The sequence below is a fragment of the Podarcis gaigeae genome (assembly GCF_964106915.1).
Source record: "Podarcis gaigeae genome assembly, chromosome: 14".
NCBI lineage: Eukaryota > Metazoa > Chordata > Lepidosauria > Squamata > Lacertidae > Podarcis > Podarcis gaigeae.
This window is the reverse complement of record NC_139690.1, coordinates 32916673-32939925: the sequence shown is the minus strand read 5'-3', so window position 1 is coordinate 32939925 and position 23253 is coordinate 32916673. Positions and strand designations below refer to the sequence as shown.

The 23253-nt window shown below is 41.9% G+C and overlaps 1 protein-coding gene across 36 annotated transcripts in view; it reads left to right on the top strand.

Annotated features, from left to right (window-relative positions):
* RBFOX1 (RNA binding fox-1 homolog 1) overlaps positions 1-23253 on the top strand; it is a 1459852-nt gene that overhangs the window by 1427813 nt on the left and 8786 nt on the right. For 10 of the 36 annotated variants that reach the window (XM_083710893.1, XM_083710862.1, XM_083710864.1 and 7 more), the window contains one exon: positions 5832-5884. The exons of the other annotated variants lie outside the window; for them this stretch is intronic. In XM_083710893.1, the coding sequence (XP_083567019.1) occupies positions 5832-5884 (53 nt within the window). The remainder of the gene's footprint in view (positions 1-5831; positions 5885-23253) is intronic. 36 annotated transcript variants of the gene reach the window in all.

The following is a 23253-nucleotide window of genomic DNA, read 5'->3' as shown; positions in this document are numbered from 1 at the left end:
TTAGCTTGGTTTTAGTCATTGGTAAGAGGTCTGGTTCCAGGAGTTGTGTGGGGCCTATCGGACCTTGACCAGCACCTTTTTCTTTTTGCAAACTATTTTAACCCAATACTTAGATCTATGGGTTGTTGTTTCTAAAGGCCTTTAGTTATTCTAAAGTTGCAATGTGAACTTAAATGATATTTTTATGCATTAATTTTCCTTTTTTAAAAGAAACAAATCAAAACACAGAGCCAGTTTCGGCTTGCTCTAGGGATGGATGCATCTTCCCATATCCACCCCTTGTACTTTTTTGTGGTGTTCATTTATTTTTAAATGAATCCTAAGAAGTCCCATCAGGTCTGCTGAAATGAAATATATATATTTAGGAATTGGTCCAAGGACTGCCTTTTTTTATTTAATCATTTTACAACTGATCATTGGAATGCCACCAGGGACATTGTACAGAAAAAAGATGACTGCCCTTGTAGGTACATGGTGGTAGCAGCCATCTTTTCTCTGGTACAATAGTTAGCTAATTTGGACTACAGGACATAAACATCTGATACAGTAGAGGGCTATTGAAGCAAGCCCATCAGAGAAACAACACAATATACATGCTTGCTGATTGTACTAAGAAAAAGAAGAATATGAGACAATCCATGATCATAAGCAACTTTATAATATGGACAAATTTGACTTAGAACTCATCCTCCCTTTAACAATTGTGTCCTAGTTTTGATGGCCAAAGTGAGGGACATGGTCATAGTTCCTATAACCTTAGGGTTAGGATCTGCCATTAAACTTGACACACAAAATTCAACTTGAGTTTCCCAAGTGTAAAGAGACTACTAGGGAGATAATTTGGGGTCTGATATCCCAATGAAAATTACAATATAGAAGAACATCAGCTAATGTTCCAATTGACCTTTCTCTCTACCATTCCCCAGGAAGGGACAACAGGTTATGATGTATGGTTTGTTTGGGAACATTTTAGAAGAGATTTTTACCACATTGACACAGTGAAATTACTGGCTGCTCTAAGAAACTGTAAAATGTTTTTGTTTTGTTTTAAAAAGGGAAAAAGGAAGTTCTTAGTGGATCAGGTCGTAAGTGGGCCAGTTGTGTTGTTAGACCAATACGTGTATTGGTATGTAGATTCTGCTGACTAAAACCCACACCTGTGCTCCTAAATCTGGAGCAAATCAGAATCCTCTCACAAGCTTAGTGCATGCAGCCCTCTCTCTTCCTTGAGGACCCACACCTACAAATAGGCTTCTTATGAGCTGCTTCCCTCACCACTTGTTCACCCTTCCAAGTTATATAGAAGGTGGACATACACCAGTGGAATTTAGTGGTTCATCTGTGGCTCTACCTATCCTGGAATGGACTGAGATCTCAACAGAATTCATTGCGACTCTGTCCTGATTTCAGTAGTTGCCATGAGACTATCTACTTCTGTGGAGATACACAAAAGCTTCCTGTGCCAATGTGGATCAGATGGGTCTAATGGGCAGGCCAACCAAGGCCCATTGTGTTGCAGATATCTCCAGAACTTCCAGGATTCCTTCTGGAACATAATGCACTCTAGATAGATAGAGTCGAGTAGCACCTTCGAGACCAACTAAGTTTGTTCTTTGTTTAAGCTTTCGTGTGCATGCACACTTCTTCAGATACAAAGATATCTGATACCAAGATACCAAGAACAAACTTAGCTGGTCTCTAAGGTGATACTGGACAATTTTTAAAAAATATTTATTTCGACTGCGTCAGACCAACACAGCTACCTACCTGAATCTAGAATAGATTTGACAGCAGAACTAGCACTTCTAGAGCTTGCACTTGTTTGTTTTCCACATAGGGTTCTGGGCAGTCTTCTGTGATGCATATGTCAGTTTGGGGTGGGGCCAGAGGCAAAGTGGGTAGAGTAGCATAGGCAATTTTTTACCTTTCTACAGGAGGCTAGTTTCTACATACACTTGCCTACCCCTCTCTATCCTGCATCCAGGCAAGGAAGAGACTATCAGGGCTCAATGACATATTCCAGCCATACAAAAATATTTCAGGTGTGAAGAAGGGCCAGTGAAAGTTGTGGCCTGGAGAGAGTTCCAAGGGCCAGATGAGAGGCCTGGGGGGCTGCATCTGGGGCCTGGGCCTGAGGTTCCCCATCCCAGTTCCAGAAGATGGTCCCCTTCCAGAAGGTGCATTCTAAAAGAGGGAGATGGAGTGAACATTCAGTGAAAAGCCATCACTTTTAAAGTAGTATAATAGTGCTGTAAAGATAAACTGTGGATGTGGCTTAACACAGTTACATCTCTAGAAATGGGTTTTATATATATCTTTGGCTGTGTCTTTTGTAAAGCCTACGATACAGCAGGCAACAGAGGATCAAGACAGAGAAAGTCCAGTTAGAAGTTGTCATTTAAATAGGAATAACAGGACCTTGGATAGCTCCAAGTGAGACTGGTTTACTGTCATTCCTTCTCATGTAACTGTAGGAAGATGTTATCCCAGAAGGGAGCTAAATGGAACTAAAGACTTTTGTAAGCTGACAAGACCTACAACAAACATTTTCGGGATGGAAACAGAACGATTCTGTCCATCTCAACCATACAGAATAACACATTTGATAATCCAAAGTACAATACTACTTGCTATAAGACAAGACAGTTTGAGGGAGTTCTCCATCACTTTTCCAGATTATTGCTTGCTGTGCAATATTTCCCACACACCTTGTCAAGTACAAAACAGCTGTCTGGGCATGTGTGATAAAGTGTCTCTATGACTACTTTGACACATGGCCAGCTATAACAAGTTTGGGATTTGCCGCTTGCCAAAAGCTTTCTTGCATGTTTATCAGCCCAGAACAAAATGCCAGGGATCCTTGGATACCTGGATTTGATTTCCACCTTATACAAATTTTACACCAATCAATCAAATTCTTAAATAATGTGTGTTGACTGTGATCAACAATTACTTAGATACACTCTAAATGGACTCAACAATATGGGGAGTGGGATAGAAATTTTATGGCACTAAGGTAAGCATATGCCAACATACGACTCATATGGCGTCCTGTTCCTTGGGTGCTTGAGGCTCAAGGAAGAAGTAGGCAGCATCCAGAGAAGTAACGTTATAATAGGAAAGGGCAGATCAAATGGGTAATGTCCAGTCAAAGTCAGAAAAATCAGGACATGGCAGGCAAAGTAAGATCAATGCAGGGAAAGTCCAGTTAGAAGCTGTGCAAGTGAGCCCATCTGAAGGCTGCTCTCTCTCACTGAAGTAACAGTAGGAAGATGTTGTCCCAGCAGGGAGCTAAAGAAAACTGAAGCTTTATGTAGGCTAACAAGACCTGTATTGTGGTTGACTCCACCTCTCTAGAGGAGCTGTCTGTCTTATCAAAAGGCCTTCATCTGATTTTGCAGTCTTTGACTTCTGTGAGGCTGAGGTGGGGTGGGGAGGTACTGCAAAGGACTCATATTCTACGGATAGTGGTAGGCCTTTGCCCTCTGGCTGGAAGGGATATTGACAGTTCACAACCATCCAAGTCCTCTTTAATGCACTGCAAGGTCCCAGGGACATGCCAAGCAGTTTTCTGGTTCCAGTTTTCAATCCATCAGTTCATTAAGCTGAAGTACTTGGATTCATGTGACCATGAGAGGTTGCTTACAAGTATAGCTCCTGTTCAATTCACACATGATAAACCCTGCCACTTTGCAAATTTCATCATGCATGCTGCCTCTGATAACGTTAAATAAATAAATAAATAAATAAGCACAAGCTTCAACCCAGCTTGTACCTGTCAACAGTTAACATGCCATCCTCTTAGGTAAAGGTAAAGGTACCCCTGCCTGTACGGGCCAGTCTTGACAGACTCTGGGGTTGTGCGCCCATCTCACTTAAGAGGCCAGGGGCCAGCGCTGTCCGGAGACACTTCCGGGTCACGTGGCCAGCGTGACAAAGCTGCATCTGGCGAGCCAGAGCCGCACACGGAAACGCCGTTTACCTTCCCGCTGGTAAGCGGTCCCTATTTATCTACTTGCACCCGGAGGTGCTTTCGAACTGCTAGGTTGGCAGGCGCTGGGACCGAGCAGCGGGAGCGCACCCCGCCGCAGGGATTCGAACCGCCGACCTTTCGATCGGCAAGTCCTAGGCGCTGAGGCTTTAACCCACAGCGCCACCTGCGTGCCATCCTCTTACTGTTGTCCAAAATCATCCATAGCTTAAATAGCATTTATTCCTATGGTGCTGTTGTTGCACTTGCACTCAGTACTCAGGCCAGGCAATAATACAATGTGTTAAAGTGCATTGGTGCTGTGTGGCATGAATTGTGGTCCCAAACTTGCCCATGCATGCCTGTACTACACAGAGCCTGATACAGTGTATGAAAACATGGACTGGTCTTGGCATAGCATGGTCAACTGCCATCTCTTTCCTGTTCCATAGTAATAATTTGGGTATATTCCAGTCCTTTTCCCACAGCACACAAAGCCCTAAGTTGCAGTCCATGATCAGAGCAATCCCACCAATTTTAATAAGATTGGGGGCAACTGGCTTGGGGTGTGTGTGCATTACAATTAGCTGAAAAAGAATTGGAGTACTTTGGCTTAACTGGATTGAGGATATCTGTGACAGACACTTACCAACCACCCAGGTAGCATCTCACCTGCCTTTTTCTTTAATTGCTTTTATGGAGCATGAGACCGGCTTCTATGTTGCAGTGGGTTTAGGACCAATCTTATGTGTGGTTACTGGCACTGTGGTGTCTCCTTAGCGCTGTGGCTGAGCAACCGCTGTTCATTCCAATGGTCCTTGCACAGTATCCCTAGGCTGTCATGCATGGTGTGTTGAGTGTGCCCTTGATTTACACACTTTACTTCTGCTAGCCTTCCAATGGAATGATTGCATGAGTAAATGAGGCATGATGGTTTGAGCCAGATTATGGATATGTGGTCTTCCCTTTTTATTATTATTTTCACTATTTCCTTATTCAAAGCAGTTAAAATGTTCTTAGCTCTGTCCCCTTCTTTGCAACACACTTTAAGAAAGTAGATCAAAAGATCTGGGCAGGCGAAGGTTTGGGGTCACTTAGTATTCTGTTGTGACTAATTTATATCAGTGCTAAAATGATGTATTGCACGTGATGGGAACTTCTGGCCCTCCAGATGTTGATGAACTACAACTCCCATCCCTGGCCATTGATTATGCTTTTAGGACTGATAATAGCTGTAGTTTCACAACATCTGGAGGGCCAAAGATTCACTACATCTGGTGTATTAGAATCATGTATTATGTCATAAATGTTTTTGGTGGGTGGGATACTGAAACCATTATTTTCATACTGACATTGGAGCTGTGTGGTATGAATTGTGGTCCAAAATGTCCCAGGTTTTTACTTTCAGTGCTGGTTTTTGCTGTTAGTTTTACTAGATTATCCCACCCCACCCCAATAAGAACAACAATAAGAAGGAAGAAAAGGGTGCTATAACCAACATTGTTTGCCTTAATTTAGTTTATACATTACTATAAATGTAGCTCCATTTACAAAAGGGAAAGTGTGAAGTATAATTCAGCATGAACACTTTTGCAATGCTAAAACTGACATCCCCAATGCCCTAGTCTTGTGTATCGTCCATTTTCCAGCGTCACCATTATGCCATTGAAAGGACCTAGCATGTCAATCTTGTGACCCTTAGAAACTCTCAAGTAACAGGAAATGCCAACACTCCTCCTGTCTGCATTCATTAAAATTAAGCACCTGCCCCCCTTAACCCATCTGTAAACATAAAGTCAATCGGCAGCTAGGAGCTTTCCCAGTCAGCAAGCAGTATTGTGAATTTTATCTTCTCTTGCAGAAATCAATTCGTCTTCGTTGCAACAGATGAAATTTCTTGTAACACCTCTGCAGGTAACAATCATTGATACTTCTTGATGCATCCATCCGAGTCTCAATATCCTTTTACACATGACACAGTTAATCACTAGAGAAAGCCAAGTAAAGCCCATAAGATAAATCTTTGGAATAGCTTCCCTCAGTCACAGCACAAAGCCTCTAGGCTCTGGCGTAGGAAACACATTAGGTTATTCTGCTGACGTTTGATGTTTTGTTTCATGATTACATGATCTAGGAAAGTAATGGTTATTCTGAAGTTTCTTTTTAAAAAAAAACAGCTGTGCAAGGTGGAGAAACAGCAAGATCCCAAGTTGGAAACACAATTAAAGGCCCTGGGTCTAATCCTAGAAGAAAAAAACACCCCCATTGCAGCCAACTGGACTTCGGTTAGGCAAACCTGGTTGCACATGTTTGTACTGGTGGGATTCCCACTGACTGCCACACCCAACTGATATAGTAACCATTGAACCTGGAGCTTCACCAAAAAATTCATCAAGGCTACCATCCATGTGAGTCTTTCTGCCAATGTGTTTCTACCACACCCAAGTGAATCCCAGGCCCTTCAGAGGTGCCTCACTTTCATGTTACATCATAAACACACCTTTGGGACTAACCTTGAAGAATAAAATTTTACATGAAGCTGAACTGGCCACAACAACACTAGTTGTGTGCATACATAAGTGGGCCTAAGTCCCACTAGGTTGTTTTTCTGTGAGACAACTAACTTTTACTTGATTTAGTTCAAATTGTCATTGGGGATACCCATACTCTGCGAAGGTTTTCTTTCCTTCCTTTTTTTCTCTTCCTATTTCTCACCTTTGTTTTTAATCTACTTGAACTCTCTCCACTGCTTCTCTCTAACCAAGATTGGTTGGGAGCAGCAGCACATAAAAACTAGCTGCAGTTTCTTTTAAAGCTATTTTTAAGCTACTTTTTTAAAAACTAAGGAGAGATTTCAAAGCAGCTTGGGGATTCCATTGATCTTGGGGTTTAGCTACTTTAATGGTTCCAGAACACCTACAGAGAATCTGGAAGAGCATGCATTGTGTACCTGTCCCCTTCAACAGCACCCACAGGGTGTGTACGGACATTAACAGTTTGGCAGAACCAGACTTCTTCCATACTTTGAAAACCCAGTGATATTTTGTAGCCAGGTGAGCAGTTCCCCTTTCCCCAGATCCAAATACTGGGAGGGATTTGGATTTGAACTATACTATAATGAAAAGCCTAAGTGCTCCTTCTCCCCCTTGCTAAACTCCTGACTATGATTGCCTTCCACTATTTGGGGTTTTTTTGTGGGGGGTTCTGGGGGGGGAGAGAATTGTGCTGCTTGGAAAGGGAAGGGTTAAAGTGATAGAGTCAGTTGCTGGAGCAGAGCAGAGAGATGAAACGCGGAATAGGTAATAGAGCAATAAAAGCCATATCTGTCCACCCCCACCCAAATCTACTGAACAGATGCACAATAGGCTATCTTCATCTGTCTGCTCCATTGTGTGAAAAAAAGAGAGAGAGTTGGCATTAATTTCATAAAATTATGAAGTTAAAAAAAAGCAGGGCCTGAACAGTGAAAACAAAGGAGACGAGAACAGAGTGCTTTGTGCATGATGCCATGCAGATGCTCTATAAAAACAAAAACATTGTAAACACACAGTTTTGCTTTCTGAAGCTGCTCAAAACCCTGCTTGCGTCACACACACCCCAAAAGTAAAACCATGGAATAATATAGTAGAGTTTACTGGGGTCCTCCAATATTTCCACTATAGTCATTTACTATGAAACGGCCATTGTTCATTATCATGATGCAGGAGCACATTCCAGCTCAGACAGTGGAACATCCCTAATCAAGCCTAGCACAACTAAGTATGTATTTACTGTAGACATTAACAGTGCAATCCTAGTTACAGATAGGTAGCCGTGTTGGTCTGCCATAGTCAAAACAAAAAAAATTCCTTCCAGTAGCACCTTAAAGACCAACTAAGTCAGTTCTTGGTATGAGCTTTCGTGTGCATGCATGGTATCTGAAGAAGTGTGCATGCACACGAAAGCTCATACCAAGAACTGACTTAGTTGGTCTTTAAGGTGCTACTGGAAGGAATTTTTTTTGTAGTGCAATCCTAGACATGCATATCCATGCGTAATTCAATGGAACTTACTCCTAGATAATTGATGGAACTATCTGGCCTCCCACTTTCTCAAACAGAACAAATGTTTGTTCTTTTTATACAGTAGTTTTTAAAATGCTGTTGAGGGTCCCTATCCAAACCACACTATCCAAGTTTGAACTGCTATTTTAAGTCAGGTGGGGGGCAATGTCAACCCGGTGCCCTCCAGGTGTTGTTGGACTCCAAGCAACACCAATCTAGCCAATGGTGAAGGATTCCAGCAGCATCTGCAGGGTCACAAGTGACCCCACCCCTCTTGTATGTGCTTCTACTATATTACGATTAACGCTCAGTTAATTCAATACTGAATTTCAATACTGAATTTCAATACTGAATTACTACAGGGAAGGGGGTTGCAATGTTTCTTTGGGGCTTCCTAAACAGGACTCTTCAGAAGTAGATCGTATTACTTCTGTCCTCATGAGAAGAAGCAATTGATAGGGAAGGGAAGGGCCACAGCTGAGTGTTAGAGCATCTGTTTTGCATACAGAAGGTCTCAGGTTCAATCTCTGGAATCTCCAAAGCTGGGAGAGACTCACTGTCTGAAATCCTAGACAGTCACTGCCGTCCATGTAGACAATACTGAGTTAGATGGAGTAACAGTCTGATTTGTTTTAAGTTAGCTTCCTATGTTCCCATGAGTAGTAGAGCACCCTTTTCATCAAACCAGGTTCCTTTTTGGACAAGCATATGTGATAGCCATTAAATTCTTCCTCAGTTTGGAGGAGGAACAGCAGCAGAGCTATCCTCACTGAAGCATGTAAGTGCTAATCAGAGGCTGTGTGACCATCTGTCAGGAATGCCTGCAGCTATATCCTGAACTGAGCAAGAGGTTGGACTAGATGCCTTTAAGTCCCTCCCATCCCTGTGAATCAATGAAAGAAATTCAGGGTGGTCAGTGCATAGTTAAAACTGTGGCATTCTCTCCCACAAGAGGCAGTGATGGCCACCAACTTGGATGACTTTAAAAGTGGATTAGAAGGAGAATGCTATTGGCAGCAGCTAGCTTTGATGGCTACATTTTACCTTTGCTATTGAATGAAGTATGCCTTTGAATACAAGTTTCTGAAAACTGCAGGTGGGGAGAGTTGCTGTTGCACTCAGGTCCTGCTTTCCACATGCATTTGGTTGGCCACTGTGAGAAGAGGGTGCTGAACTAGATGGGTCACTGGCCTGATCCAGCCGCCAGACCTTTCTTATGTTTTTATATACAGAAATGAAGTCCTTTATGACTTTACTACTGAAGACAGTGTGGTGAAAGCTTAGGATTGTAGCCAAGTAAGTTCTACTCAGTGTACACCCATTGAAAATTAATGGACAGGGCTGATTTTCATTAATTAAAATTGATGGATCTACTCTGAATAGAACTTATTTGGATATATCCCATCATGACATTGGAAGCAGAGCATTAATTTAAACCAGTGTACGGTTTCAGAATGAACATGCTCTGCACTGTAGCCTGTTCAGCTGCCTGTGTTCCCTTTACTCCATGGCTCCAGGGTGTGGAAGTTAATGGAACTGGGAAGGCTCAGAAGACACTACATGACTGGAGCTGCATTATATTTGATGTTACCTGAAGATGAGACTTGGTAAACTACCAAAAGAACTACGTTCCTGAACAGGAGCACAATGGACCCATTAAATGATACAATTTGCTCCCACAAGAAGTAGTGATGGCCACCAACTTGGACAGCTTTAAGAAAGAGGCATAATCATGGCTATCAATGTCTACTAGCCACAATGGCTATGTACTGTCTACACTATCAGAGGCAGGATGCCTCTGAAGACCAGTTGCTGAGAATCACAAGTGGGAAGACCACTGCTGTTGAATTCAGTTCGTCTCACATGCTTCCAGCCAGACATCTTTATTCCCAAAGCATGAAAATTTGAGAAGTCAGTATACAATGGAGGGTGAAAGAAAACAACCACCTTGTTTTGTGAATGTACCTTTTCACATTCTTCACTTAGGAACAGCTCTGGTTGATCTTCCAGTATAGAGAACATAGTGTGTAGCACTTTATGAGTTTGAACTTTCTAGAAGAGTGGAAGGATATAGTTGCAGCTCCTTGTTTTTTCTTATTTTTTTAAACATAGCTAAGCATTATAACTGGCACTGGAAAGGGTAAATACCCTTATCCCTAGGCTAAGCAGAGGGTGGAGGGGCCTTCTCTTCCTTTAAACCTAATAGAGGTGTGGTAGAAGAAATATTGGCAGCTTATCATGCAGGAGTGGGGAAGAGAAGCACCTGCTGAAATTCCATATAAAGCTGTTACTGTTAAAGGTATAATATTCTTGTCCTGTACCATTTCTGAACATCCTCATCCAATACCACATTCCCTTTGGGGCAACCTTCCAGGGACCACATGCTAGTAGTAGGTGGAGACAGATGCCAAAATGAGTGGAGCAGTTGATATCAGTTTTACCTTCGTGCAGTAGGCTGGCTTCTGCACACAATCATGCACCCTTCTCTCTATCCTACATCCAGGCAAGCAAGAGACATTTCAGAGCTCACAGACATGAAAAAAGCACCCAAGCAGGGTGTGCAGGATGGGAGTGGCCAAGGGAGAAAGGGTGTGGCTGGGAAGAGGTGTGGTCTGGGGAGCCATTTAACTTCCAGGCCTGAGGTTCTCTACTCCTTCCATAGAGTTATGAGAAAGGTTGAAACATAACATGCTTCTTACAAAACATGATGTCACCCTTTGTGATTGGTTTTGTCCTACTCTGAGATACTTGGCTACTCTCCCCTGCCCTTCCTTTGTCCTTCTATTCTCACCCCAGCTTGGGATTTTGCTGATCTAATGCAAGAAAACTAGAACAGACTTTTGCCATTTCTATCCTCCCCAAAAAATCCTCCTCTGCATGGGGTGTTTCTTTTTCCTTTCTGTTTAATGAAACAGGCATCCTGGGTTTGTTTATTTGTTTTTGTTTTGTATAACATCTTTATTCTGAATGGATCTATTGCATTTGGGTTAACTGTAGAAATAGTTTCAGGATTCAGTGTACTACCAAATGTGCTAACCACAAAATATGCACGTATGTATTTATAAATTTACACCTCTCAAGTCAATGACAAACATTGCCAAAAAGAGCAATTGGCATACTAGAGAGTGAGAACAAGGCACATTTTGTGTTCTTATAGTGTGTGTACTGCCACGGAGGGTTGTTGCTGTTGTATGGGGGGGGGGGCTTTTGTACATCTCCAGCTTCCATACATATATGCATAGCTAGGTATTGAGGGAGGGAGTCAGTTTGCATTTAAAAGTGAACCTAACTAATTCACACCTTCTGAAACAGTGTGCAAACTGAAATGCAGTCTTCTTGTGAAAATCACACTTCTCTGAATTTTCCAATACACTTAACCAGCCAAGCAATCTGTACAAAGCAGGAAAATTTCAGATTTATGAATCTGAAATTAATACTCTTACTGCTAGAATTAAAATATTAGAGAAGGAGTCACAAAACTAAAAATCTAAAAATTTAAGTCAGGCTGTGAAAAAAGTTTGAACTACAACTACAAAAGTTTGACCTCTGAACTACAACTCCTTCTGACTGAGCACATACATAAGGCAATAATGAGAGGTTGGAGTGTTTATTATGAATTTGGTAACAAAGCTTCTTGCCTCTTAGCTCATGCAGTCAAAAAACACAAAATTAAAAAAAAAACAGATTACTTGCATGCATAGTAAGGATGAATATGCAATAATACTCTGGGGATTGGCAAAATCTCCCAAGAATATTGTATTTCCCTGTACTCCTCCAAGAATCCTTCACAATCTTCTATAGGGGCTTACCTCTCAAGTATGCCTTAAAAACGTTGTAGGAGCACAGGGATTATTTGAATCAACCAATATCCCAAGAGGAAGTAAAGGAAACAAGAAAAAGACTAAAATTGGGCAAACTGCCATAACCAAATGGCATCTTGAGAGAATATTATAATGCATTCAAAATTGAACTCCCACCCTGCTTAACTAGACTATTTTATTCATCTTAGAAGGAGGTGAAATTCCCCAAAGGTGGCGAATCTCAAAACTGACTAGATGACCCTCTGGGTCCTTTCCAACTCTACAGTTCTGTGAATCCAGTACACCAATTGTGTGACTACAGGCTAATGGTGAGGCACAATGGAAGTTCTAGTTCAGCAACATCTAGAAAGTGCCACATTTGCTACCCTAGTGCACACCAATAAAGATACAGCAAATGCAGTAGAATAATTTGCTAATAGTGTAGTAAAAATACAACAAAGTAGTCAACTAAGAAATGGGGGGGGGGGCACACAATCTTGTACCTTATCAAACTGCAAAACTACTACTACTAGTTTCCATACTACTAGATTATCCTCTTTTGTCAATTCTTCCTCTTCTTATTCTTCCACACATATGAATTCTATAGACAGACACAGACAGAGACACACACACACAATATTATATATATATATATATATATATATATATATATATATATATATATTATTCCCCTTCTGTTCAACCTTCCTCAAACTCTGATATGTAAAAAACAGAGGTCCCCAGTTATGTCCTGGTACACATCAGTTGGCCGTTAGTGTACATGATGTTTTACAGAGTTTACCACAGCACATCCCTTGCATAGACTACAACCTGTCTCTTCAAGCCACACCTCTCTCTGCCCTACATTGCACCTGCATCAAGTGTTTTGGAAAGGCTGCATTGTGTCCTTGAACTCTGATCATGCCTTTTGCTTGCCTGGATGGGAGATAAAGAGGGTTCTGTGAGTGTGTGTGGAAACTATCCTACTATACTAAGGTAACATATACATTGTTTGCTCTGCTCACTTGTTATCTCTGACCCTGCCCAACACTGGAGATTGTGGTGTTTTTGGATACATGGTTTTATTTACACACATATAAAACATGATCTTGTTCCCCCATTAGGCTGCCATGGAAGCAGCCTCAAAGCTTTGGTTTCATCACATAGAGCAAGTCTGGAGTGTCTTCTCAGCTCCAAATGAGACCACCCCACTTGGCCCTAGCCTATCCAGCTAGGTGAGGGGGGGGGAAAGGTCTACACCCTTCTCCTAGAGGCATCACTAGCTAGTTGTTTTTATGGCAACACACCTGTGCTTGACTATTTCTTTTGCCATATAGAAAGGATGCTTGGCAGGCTTGGCTAATGCCATTAACTTATCAAAGAGTTTGACCACTTCAGCAGTTCCTTGTACTACAGGCTCTCATCTTACAGCTACAAAACCTTAGACTTGGAGGGAACCTGAATACATCATCAAAACGCCTGCCACCCCATGCTTGTAACAGTGGCTTTCAGGCTGCAAAAGGGTTGATGCCCCCCAATTTGCAAGGTGGTGAGAGTATTTCTTCCCCACTCTCCTTAAAAAAAATTAAAAAATAGAAAAGTTGCTGCTCCAAGCCACAGCAAATGAGAAATTAGATTCAGGGCACATTTAAAGCTGACTTGATCAAATTTGCACATTCTGAAACAATAAGCAAACTGAAACACAGCTGTCCTTCAAAATTCACACTTAATCTGAATTTTGTGATGCAGTTCTCCAACCAACCGGTGTTTTCAAAAATCCATTTATTAGGCAAATGTGAGCACAACAATGGATATATTAGTAAAAAGAACATTAAGATGCACTATACTGGGAGGAACTGTTTGTAGAAATGTGTGCTCTAGTCAAATCTGCATATGCAAATGTGTATGTGAAGAGAAATTCAGTGTGAAATGCTGAAGAATTTTCATGAGGACTTTAAAAAAAAGAAAGAAAATTAGCAAATTGCTGTAGAAATATAGAGAACTGAATTTAAGATTGGGAAAATGGGAAACCGAGAGAACCAAAATCAACACATTCTTCCATTCTTAGTCGCTACTTCATTTATAAAACACCTGAATTGCTGATTGCTTAGCAAAGCTACAGCCTGGAGCAACTGAGCATCTCATAACAGTCTAAGTAACTCCCCTGGAATGTACAAAACTAGATGTAAGATTGGGGTTGGGGGAGTAGAAACTGAGAGGAACTGAAACTGACAAATTTGTCCTTCCCTACCTGCAGCCAAGATGTCAGGATTGTTATGAGGAGTTGGGTATGGGTGGGACCAAGAAGTTAGGGTTATTGTCCAGGTCTATAACATGTTTTTGCTCATAAATGATACCAGGCATAGAAAATAGGTGAAATATTATGGTGGGGATGGGGAATGACTGGAAATGTAAAACCAGATAAGACCTTTTGCTCTATCTTCACTAGAGCTTAAGCTTTGTCAAGTTGCAAGAGCATCAGAGAAAACCCCTAAGAAGACTGTGCGTGAATGGCACCTCACTCCAACATGTACTAGTTCAAATATATAATCAGGGGTCTGATAGATGCATTTGGTGGACCAATTCACCAAACGAGTGAGGGATGCCTTTGGTGGAGGAATTTGAAAACTTTGAACTTTTCGAGGAAAATTAAGGCTGGATCTACACTGACATGTTTAATGTTATTAGAACGATATTAAGATATATCCTCCTAAAATAGGACAGGGAATACTTGTAAATTAAAGTGCTTCTTACCTTTTTTTTTTTCCATCAAAATACTGTCTCCCTACTGCTGGTTGCTCTGCAGCGCCCTCTGGTGTCAACATTATGAACGTTAAAAGTAGCACGTCAAGTATCCAAGTACCGTATTTTTCCATGTATAACACGAAACTGTGTATAAGTCTACCCCTATTTTGGGGGACTCCAATTTAAGAAAATGGGGGGAGATGGCCCAGAGTTCTTGAGTTTTTTGGGGGGATGCCTAATATCACTCACATGACTTACAAATACAGTTACAGATAGGTAGCCGTGTTGGTCTGCCATAGTCAAAACAAAAAAAAATCCTTCCAGTAGCACCTTAAAGACCAACTTAGTTAGTTCTTGGTATGAGCTTTCGTGTGCATGCACAGTTCTTCAGATACACTTCAGTGTATCTGAAGAAGTGTGCATGCACACGAAAGCTCATACCAAGAACTAACTAAGTTGGTCTTTAAGGTGCTACTGGAATGACTTACAAACACTGACAATCGCTTGCATCGCTGATGCAACCAACCGTCTGCCCGCTTGCTGCTAGCAATCACACACCCAGTTGCCTCAGCAGTAGCCAATCCACAGCAGCCCTTGCCGCAGCCACCAATCACCCACCCATTCGCCACAGACAAGCTCCTGCTCGCAGCTGCAACCAAGATAAGCTATCTTATCTTTAAAAGACATCTGAAGGCAGCCCTGTTTAGGGAAGTTTTTAATATTTAATGCTGTATTGTTTTTAACATTCAATTGGAAGGTTCCCAATTGAATGGGGCTGGGGAAACTTAGGCAGATGGGCGGGGTATAAATAATAAATTATTATTATTATATAATCACCCATCCCTGCTCTGCACTATCCATGTATAAGATGACCCACTATTTTTTACATTATTTTAGAGTAAAAAAAAAACTTGTCTTATACACGGAAAAGTATGGTACATTATGAAAACCATTCCTTAACCCTTCCTTAATGTTAAAACCCATGAATGTAGATCTGCCTAAGAATCCTATTCAACTGATGTTCAGATTTTTATTTACTTGACATATTTATGTAACACTTTAGACCAAAGAGGATCTTGTAGTGGCAATGAGCTCTCCAGTAATAGGGTGTGTGGATGGGGCAGAGTCCTCCCAACACCAAGATAGTGGCTGCTTAGCTGGACAAGTCTGTGGTAGAGTAGGGTAGCAGCAAAGGCAGATCCATGTAATTTATTTTACCTAATTATTCAACAATATTTGCACACCATTTTACTGTAAATAAAGCCTCTAAGCAGTTTGCAAAGAATAAATGTTAGAAATCATCAGTAGAAAACAAATGTTAAAAAGAAGCTTATGAAAAGGGGAAATGAAAAAAAATTGACAAAAGTATACATTATAAGCTATGGGTTGAAAGACCTTCATTGGCTCCCAGTACATTTCCGAGCACAATTCAAAGTGTGGGTGCTGACCTTTAAAGCCCTAAACGGCCTCAGCCCAGTATACCTGAAGGAGTGTCTCCACCATCGTTCAACCCGGACATTGAGATCCAGTGCCAAGGGCCTTCTGGCGCTTCCCTCACTGTGAGAAGTGAAGCTACAGGGAACCAGGCAGAGGGCCTTCTCGGTAGTGGCACCCTGTGGAACACCCTCCCTTCAAATGTCAAGGAAATAAACAACTCTCTGACTTTTAGAAGACATCTGAAGGCAGCCCTGTTTAGGGAAGTTTTTAATGTTTTAATGTATTTTTAATCTTTTGTTGGAAGCCGCCCAGAGTGCCTGGGGAACCCCGCCAGATGGGCGGGGTAGAAATAAATTATTATTATTATTATTATTATTATTATTATTATTATTATTATTATTATTCTATTCGGCTAACTTGTAACTCAGAGTTGATCCACTGACTTTAATAAAGCTTGGTCAGTCATATTCATTAATTTCTATGGGTCTGCTCTGAATAGAACTAACTATGGCTAGAACTCTAAAAGTACTGATTAAAATACATGTCAGCTTTACATGCATGGATATGCTAGCCTCAGCAGAAATGGTTTTTAAGATACAGGGAAAGTGCCTGCCTAATGTCAATAGGCAGGGAGTTCCAGATTGTAGCAGCTGCCACACTAGATCAGTTACTTCCAAGTGCAGCATGAACATTTTGTAGTGCCTGTAAAAGTCCCAGTTCCACAGATCAGAGTGGTTATATATGGGGTAAGTAAACTGGCCCCAAGCGGTTAAGGGCCTTACATATTAACAACAGCTTGAGTCTGGCCCAGTAATAAATTGGCAGCCAATGCAGATCTCTGAGCAGAACTCTGTTATATGCTAGTTACAGGTAGGGTAGCTTTGTTGGTCTGCCATAGTTGAAACAAAATAAAAAAATTCCTTCCAGCAGGACCTTAGAGACCAACTAAGTTTGTTATTGGTATGAGCTTTTGTGTGCATGCACACTTCTTCAGATACAGAAATGTGTATGCACACGAAAGCTCATACCAATAAGAATCTTGGTTGGTCACTAAGGTGCTACTGGAAGGAATTTTAAAATTTTGTTTCTGTTATATGCTGACAATGTTTCACTCCTGCCAGCCACCGTGCTGCAGCGTTCTGCACCAAGTGCATTTTCCAGTCCAAACGCAAAGCAAGTCCCACATAGAGCGCATTGCAGTAATCCAGCCTTGAAGTCATCTATGCCTAAACGACTGTTCAAGCTGTCCAGCAAAGGCTCTGGATTTGTGATGTTGGTTCTGCTGGTGGAACCACATGGCTCTGACCTTGCTACCCCTTGCCCCAGTCTCAGCCACTTCAAGAATGGGGGAAACCATTCTTTAGCGCACAGTCAGAGCAAATGGCTTTTGGGTTTTCTGTGGATAGACGGCTGTTCTGTTTAGCTCTGAGAGTGGGAAAGGAGTGAGGCAAGGGGGAAACCACTCAGACCCAATCTTTCTAGGCATGGGACAAGATGAAGTTTGGACAAGCCCTATGTTGGCAACCCCTCCTCTATTGTGCTATGGTGCACAATTGAATCCCCCCAATAAATCCAACTATCCTTTATATTGTCTGGCACTTTCAAAGCATCTTTCTATTGCTGTAGTCCATAGTGGTGTATGCCTTTCATGGGCCTTGACTTCCTCTTTATCTCCCCCCACCCCCTCCCAGGCCAACTACTGCAGGTTAGCTGTTAGGGTAAGAGGCGCGGTGACAGGGACAGCCACCAGTCGACACTCGGATTATCCTCTCCCCTTGCATAGCTAAAGTTTGATTAATCCTTCCCTCTCGGCTCAGCGAGAAACACTGGCAAACCCTCCTGGCATCTTTGTCATTATCTCTTTGACAGCTTGCCTTTCTTGCACTCGTAGTTCTAGGTCAGTCTGCATGGCTAGTCAAACGTGACAACTTGACAAGATTAAGGCAGGCTGGGGTTCTGCAATTTGTAAATGGAAGGGGTTGCACTCCAAACCTCCATTGATAACAAAGCAGTGCATATATATATATATATAGAGAGAGAGAGAGAGAGAGAGAGAGAATTATCTCTGTTTGTGCCACACTCAAGCATGTGTGCGGGTCTCTGTAAGCGCACGCATGGGCAACGGAGTGTGCAAGTAATCCTCGGATTATGCAGTTTCCCCAGCTATACAGAAAGCACAAAATGCTCCAGCAGAGATAGAAGATTGAAGTGTGTGTGTGTGTGTTGTGAATGCCTACAGTAGAGTCATAGTTGGAAGGGCCATAGTTCAGTGGTAGAGCACCTGCTTAGCATCCTGGTTTCTCTGGTTCAGACCCCAGCATCTCTGGCTAGGGATCATGAAGATTCCCTGCCTGAAACCCAAGAGAGCCTCTGCCAGTCAGTGTCAGCAATACCTCGTTAGATGGACCAATGATCTGGCTCACTATAAGGCAGTTTCCTTTGTTCTCATGCCCCTATGTGTTCTTGACTTGGCAGGGGCTTGTCTCCTGCTTTAATGGGACTACAAAAATGGAGATGATCTAGATATGGTGCACCTGACAGGCAGAACTGTGTTTGATTTCCTGAGCCACAAGTTTGTATTCTACACAACCCTACACTGTTACAAACTCATACTTAGGCAAGAGAGGGAAATGTGACAACAAATACAGTTTGAAACATGTATTTCCAATGTTCTGTCTCACAGAAGCATAAGGAGAGCTGGCTGGATCAGGCCAATGGCCCATCTAGTTCAACATCTCATTATGGCCAACCAGATGCCTGTGGTAAAACCTGCATGCAGGATGCAAGCAAAAGAGCATTCTCCCCTCCTGCAGTTTCCAGCAACTGATATTCAGAAGCATTATTGCCTGCAACTACCAAGGCAGAGCATAGCCACTGCAGCTAGTAGTCACTGATAGCCTTGTCCTCCATGAATTTGTCTAATCCTCTTAAAGTCATCCAAGTTGGTGGCCATCACTGCCTTCTGTAGGAGAAAGTCCCATAGTTTAACTATGCATTGCACGAAAAATCACTTACTTTCCTTGGTCCTGAATCTTCCAACATTCAACTTCATTGCATCTCCCTGGGTTCTAGTGTTATGAGAGGGAGGGGGAAACTTTTTCTACCCACTTCTACTTATCTTATGTTCTTAGTTCAAATGAACTGCCATAATTAAAAGACTAAAACATAACAGAAGAGAACACTTCCTGTGTTCCTTTCCTCTGAGTGCAACAATAGGAAAAAGATACACTGCAACAGCCCAGCTGAGGAAATTGGGTTTTTCAGTTACTATTTTAGGAAAGTTAGGTACCCAAGAAGGCTACAAAGTGCAGACCACTAGAGAGATGCTTTGTATTCAAGGGCCTCACTCCATCAATCTGTTTGCATAGGCAGCTTTCCACATACACACAACATGTGCAGATGAAGATGCTCAAATGCATTTATGTCCACATCATGATTCACACCTGAGCCCCACTGAACTGATTTGGTTACCCATTTCTATAAGAAAGTACATCACCATCTAGGGCCACAAGTTGTTGCACTGGATGGGAACCAGATTGGGTCCAGTTCTGAAAGCAAAAGGAAAATAACAATTGCACAACTAGTATGTGTGAAGTGGGGAGTGAATCCTGCAGCTCTCACACATTATACAACAGTGCAAATCCAAGAAAGAAAGAAGATGCACAGAGCACTCTCTCTTGCCTGTTGCCCTCTTTGGCTTCTGAAATCTTGCTTACATGCTTTCATGCTTAATTTCTTAGCCATCTGAGGATGAACAGAAACCATATGCTGAGCAAGCTTCAGCATCAAATGCTGCAGCTAGGAAGCGGAAGTTAATTGGAGCAAAGGAAGCCACTTGATGCTGAGTCGGACCATTGAGTCCATCCAATTCAGTATTGCCGACACTGACTGGCAGTTGCTCTCCAGGGTTTCAGGCAAGGGACATTAGAGGCAAGGGACTTAGAGATGCCACTGAGGATTGAACCTGGAAATGGTGGCAGCTAACAACAGGTACAAGCTGTCTTCGCATGTGTACAAGTGTTTGCGTATAAGAGTGTACACTTGCCGCTTTGTGCATCTCAACTGTTTGTGTACACAGGTATACCCGTTATACACACACTGAATGTGACATCTGAACAGCCCTAGTGTGTTTCCTGGCATCCCTTTGAGAGGAGTATCTGCATCCAGAGGGCTAACCCTCGTGAGCATTTCAATTTTTGTGTCATGTAAGGGTGCATTTTGAAATTAGCATTTAAAAAGAAGGGAGCCAGCATGCTCTCCGTTTAAGCTGACACTGTTCCTTTTCCTCTGTGGAAATGAAATTTATTAATCATAATAAAACCATCATATTCTGAAGGCAGAGGTCACCCTGAGGAAGAAAAATAAAGTTTATTCATCACATGAAAGGGGGGAGGACTCAATATATATTATCAGATAATATCTACACGGCCGTTGTTTGGAAATCTCTCCCTGCATATGCTGATGCTTAGGTTTCTTCATGAAGAATTTGACCCTCTTGTATTACACAAAGAAGGGAACATTCTCTTTAAAAGCAGCAAGCGACTCATCCCAGCAATAGCTCTTTGCTAGTAGAGGCCAATGAAGTGACCCATTTGATGGATTTGCCATGTTCATTTTGGAGAAGGCATTGAACTGCTATCACAATTTTATCTGAATCACAGGTGGGGATCCTGTCACCAATGGGAGATATTTGGTCAGATGTCCCTCATACATGGGTGAGCTATACAAATCTCCCACCCAACCAGTTAGCCAGATCTATAGCACCACATCCCAGATGTAAACAGCAGTGAGGTGTATGTGAAAAAACAATGCCCTGACAGCCAATCACATGGTACCACAAAAAATCCTTCTCTACCTCTACCTCTCCCCTCCCCACCCTCAGGTATGGCAACATTTTACCAAGTGTGGGTAGGTGGATGGGTTGCAACATCAACTTATAAGAGCAGCACTTGCCTACAGGGTAGATTTTGGCCCATGCCAATTGGCCCAAAGAAAACCCCAGAATGCCTTGCTTCCATCTTGCTTGTGCGGTTTACTTTGCCACTCAAATGGACCAAAGCCATCTAAGAGACAGAGGTATGGGACCTCCACCTAAAATGAATGGTGCATCCTTGAAGTTAGTAGAGTTCCAGGTGTGCGATAAGGAAAATGTCAGTTCTGGCCTCAGTTTATATATAATCCTGCTTTCTCTGTGTTCATTAAATAATTATTATTATTAAAGAATTATTATTATTCCATGGTTTTTTAATTTAGGAATGCCACTCATGTATAACTTTGCTTTCACAGAAGACTGTCTGTGGAGACATATGAAAAGCTGTTTTTAGGGCTTTTTAGGGCCAGGCAGGAATCAACTTGCACCTCACAGTACATCTTAGAAATCTGCTAGTTGAGAAAGGAAAGAAGTGGAATTTAGTTGCTTCATTCATATCCACCATTAAAAGTCTTATTTGCTTTAGCTCTCCATTCATTTGTCTTCCGTTTATTTTATCAAGTGATTCAAAGTTAGTCCATTCATTTTCGCCATTCTCATTTCTTTTCATTTTTCACTAATGTCAACGAGGGACCCAACCAGCCTCCGGATACCTGTAACTACCGTGTTTGCCACCCACATGCCTGAGACCATCAGGCATTCTACTGTTCAAAGCAGGACAACTGCCAAGTTTGAAAAAAACTGTGGAAAGGATCCTTGTTTTTGAGGCAATTTCAAAAAGGCACACATCCCTTAAGATCCCCTTTCAATATGAAATCCAGTTACATTTCTCCTATGTACAACTTTTGTGGTTATTAAGATGAAATGTTTAAGCTTTCTACTCCCACTCCAAAGAACCAGCTGTGTCAAATTTGAGGGAGAGAGAGAACACTGTGTCACCATTTGGTAGACATCCATTTTCTGTCTGTCCATTTCAACTACTATTCCTCTTCCCAGTCCCTTTAGCCTTTCTCTTACTTGTGCTGTAATTACACCTGTAATTACCTCTATTACATCCTAATAGAAACAGTGAATAAAGGACTTGTTTTATTTTCATTTGGAACTCATTTGTTTTTATTCCTGTTCAAACTAATTCATTTCATTTTTTATTTCATCCTTTTTCATAACAAGTGCACACTCTTCATATATTTTAATATCTGTAGCCCTCTTGAAGCCAGTTATGGCAATGAGGAATAATAATAATAATAATAATAATAATAATAATAATAATAATAGTGCTGGTTATTTTTGGCATCCATCTGTCTTGAGAAAATGGAGTGCACCTGTGGAGATAAAGTCAAACTGCTGCAATAGTAGCACCAAAGTGACCTCCCCAGGATGCAAGTCTGAGCAGTGTGTATGGAGGTCCTGGGCTGCCCAGACTACAAGACCCCACTCCTCTCGGCCTCAATAATGTTGTCCAGAGTACCAGTCTGGCTGTAAAAGTTGCTAAAAAGAGGCATACAAGGTGCCATCTTAGGTGCCCTCTTACGTAGGAGTTGCATAGAGTTGTATAGAGTTTACTCCTTAGCTTCTTCTCCTGAATATACCCCACAAGGCAGAGGAGGTTTAGGACTGGTTTTCCTTCTCCTAGATGGGCTCCCTTCCCAGGTTGATGAGCCCCATCTGCCTCTCACTTCCCTATACAGCATGTGCAAAAACTGCCTTCTGGACTGTTGGACTTACTATTGCTCTCATCCACTCAATCTGCCAGAGCCGATCTCTTCATTCAGGGGAAGTCCCTAACTTACCAATTATTTTTATTATTATTGTATTATTTATTAAATTTGTATACCACCCTATACCCGCATGTCTCAGGGCGGTTACAATATGAAAGCACAGAATAAAAACACACAATACATAATAAAAACAAAAACAACCCAATGAAACAACCAAAGGTTTGAGACCCGTTGGCTACCCCCATCTGGTTTAGCCGACCAGTCAAAGCAGTTTGTGTAGTGTGGCTGCTGTTGCGTGCTGACAGCTTCTAGGAGCCGCAGGTGAGACCACGGTGTGTCCCCCACCACAGGTGATTCCCCTCTCTAAATACCACATACACTAACAACAACAACATACACTCCCACATGCAGGAAATGTATTATAGAAGGTCTGTGGTTTGTCTCTGATAGTTTGTGTTGGGTAATTGCTGGCATATTACAGCGGGAATGTGAAATGCATTAATGGTTGCAAACTATACTTTATTCAACATCTCCGGGCAGTCATTTTACAAACCACTTTCTGAAGATTTTCTTCTTCTTGCAAAGTGTGCTATTCATCTTTTCAATCAAT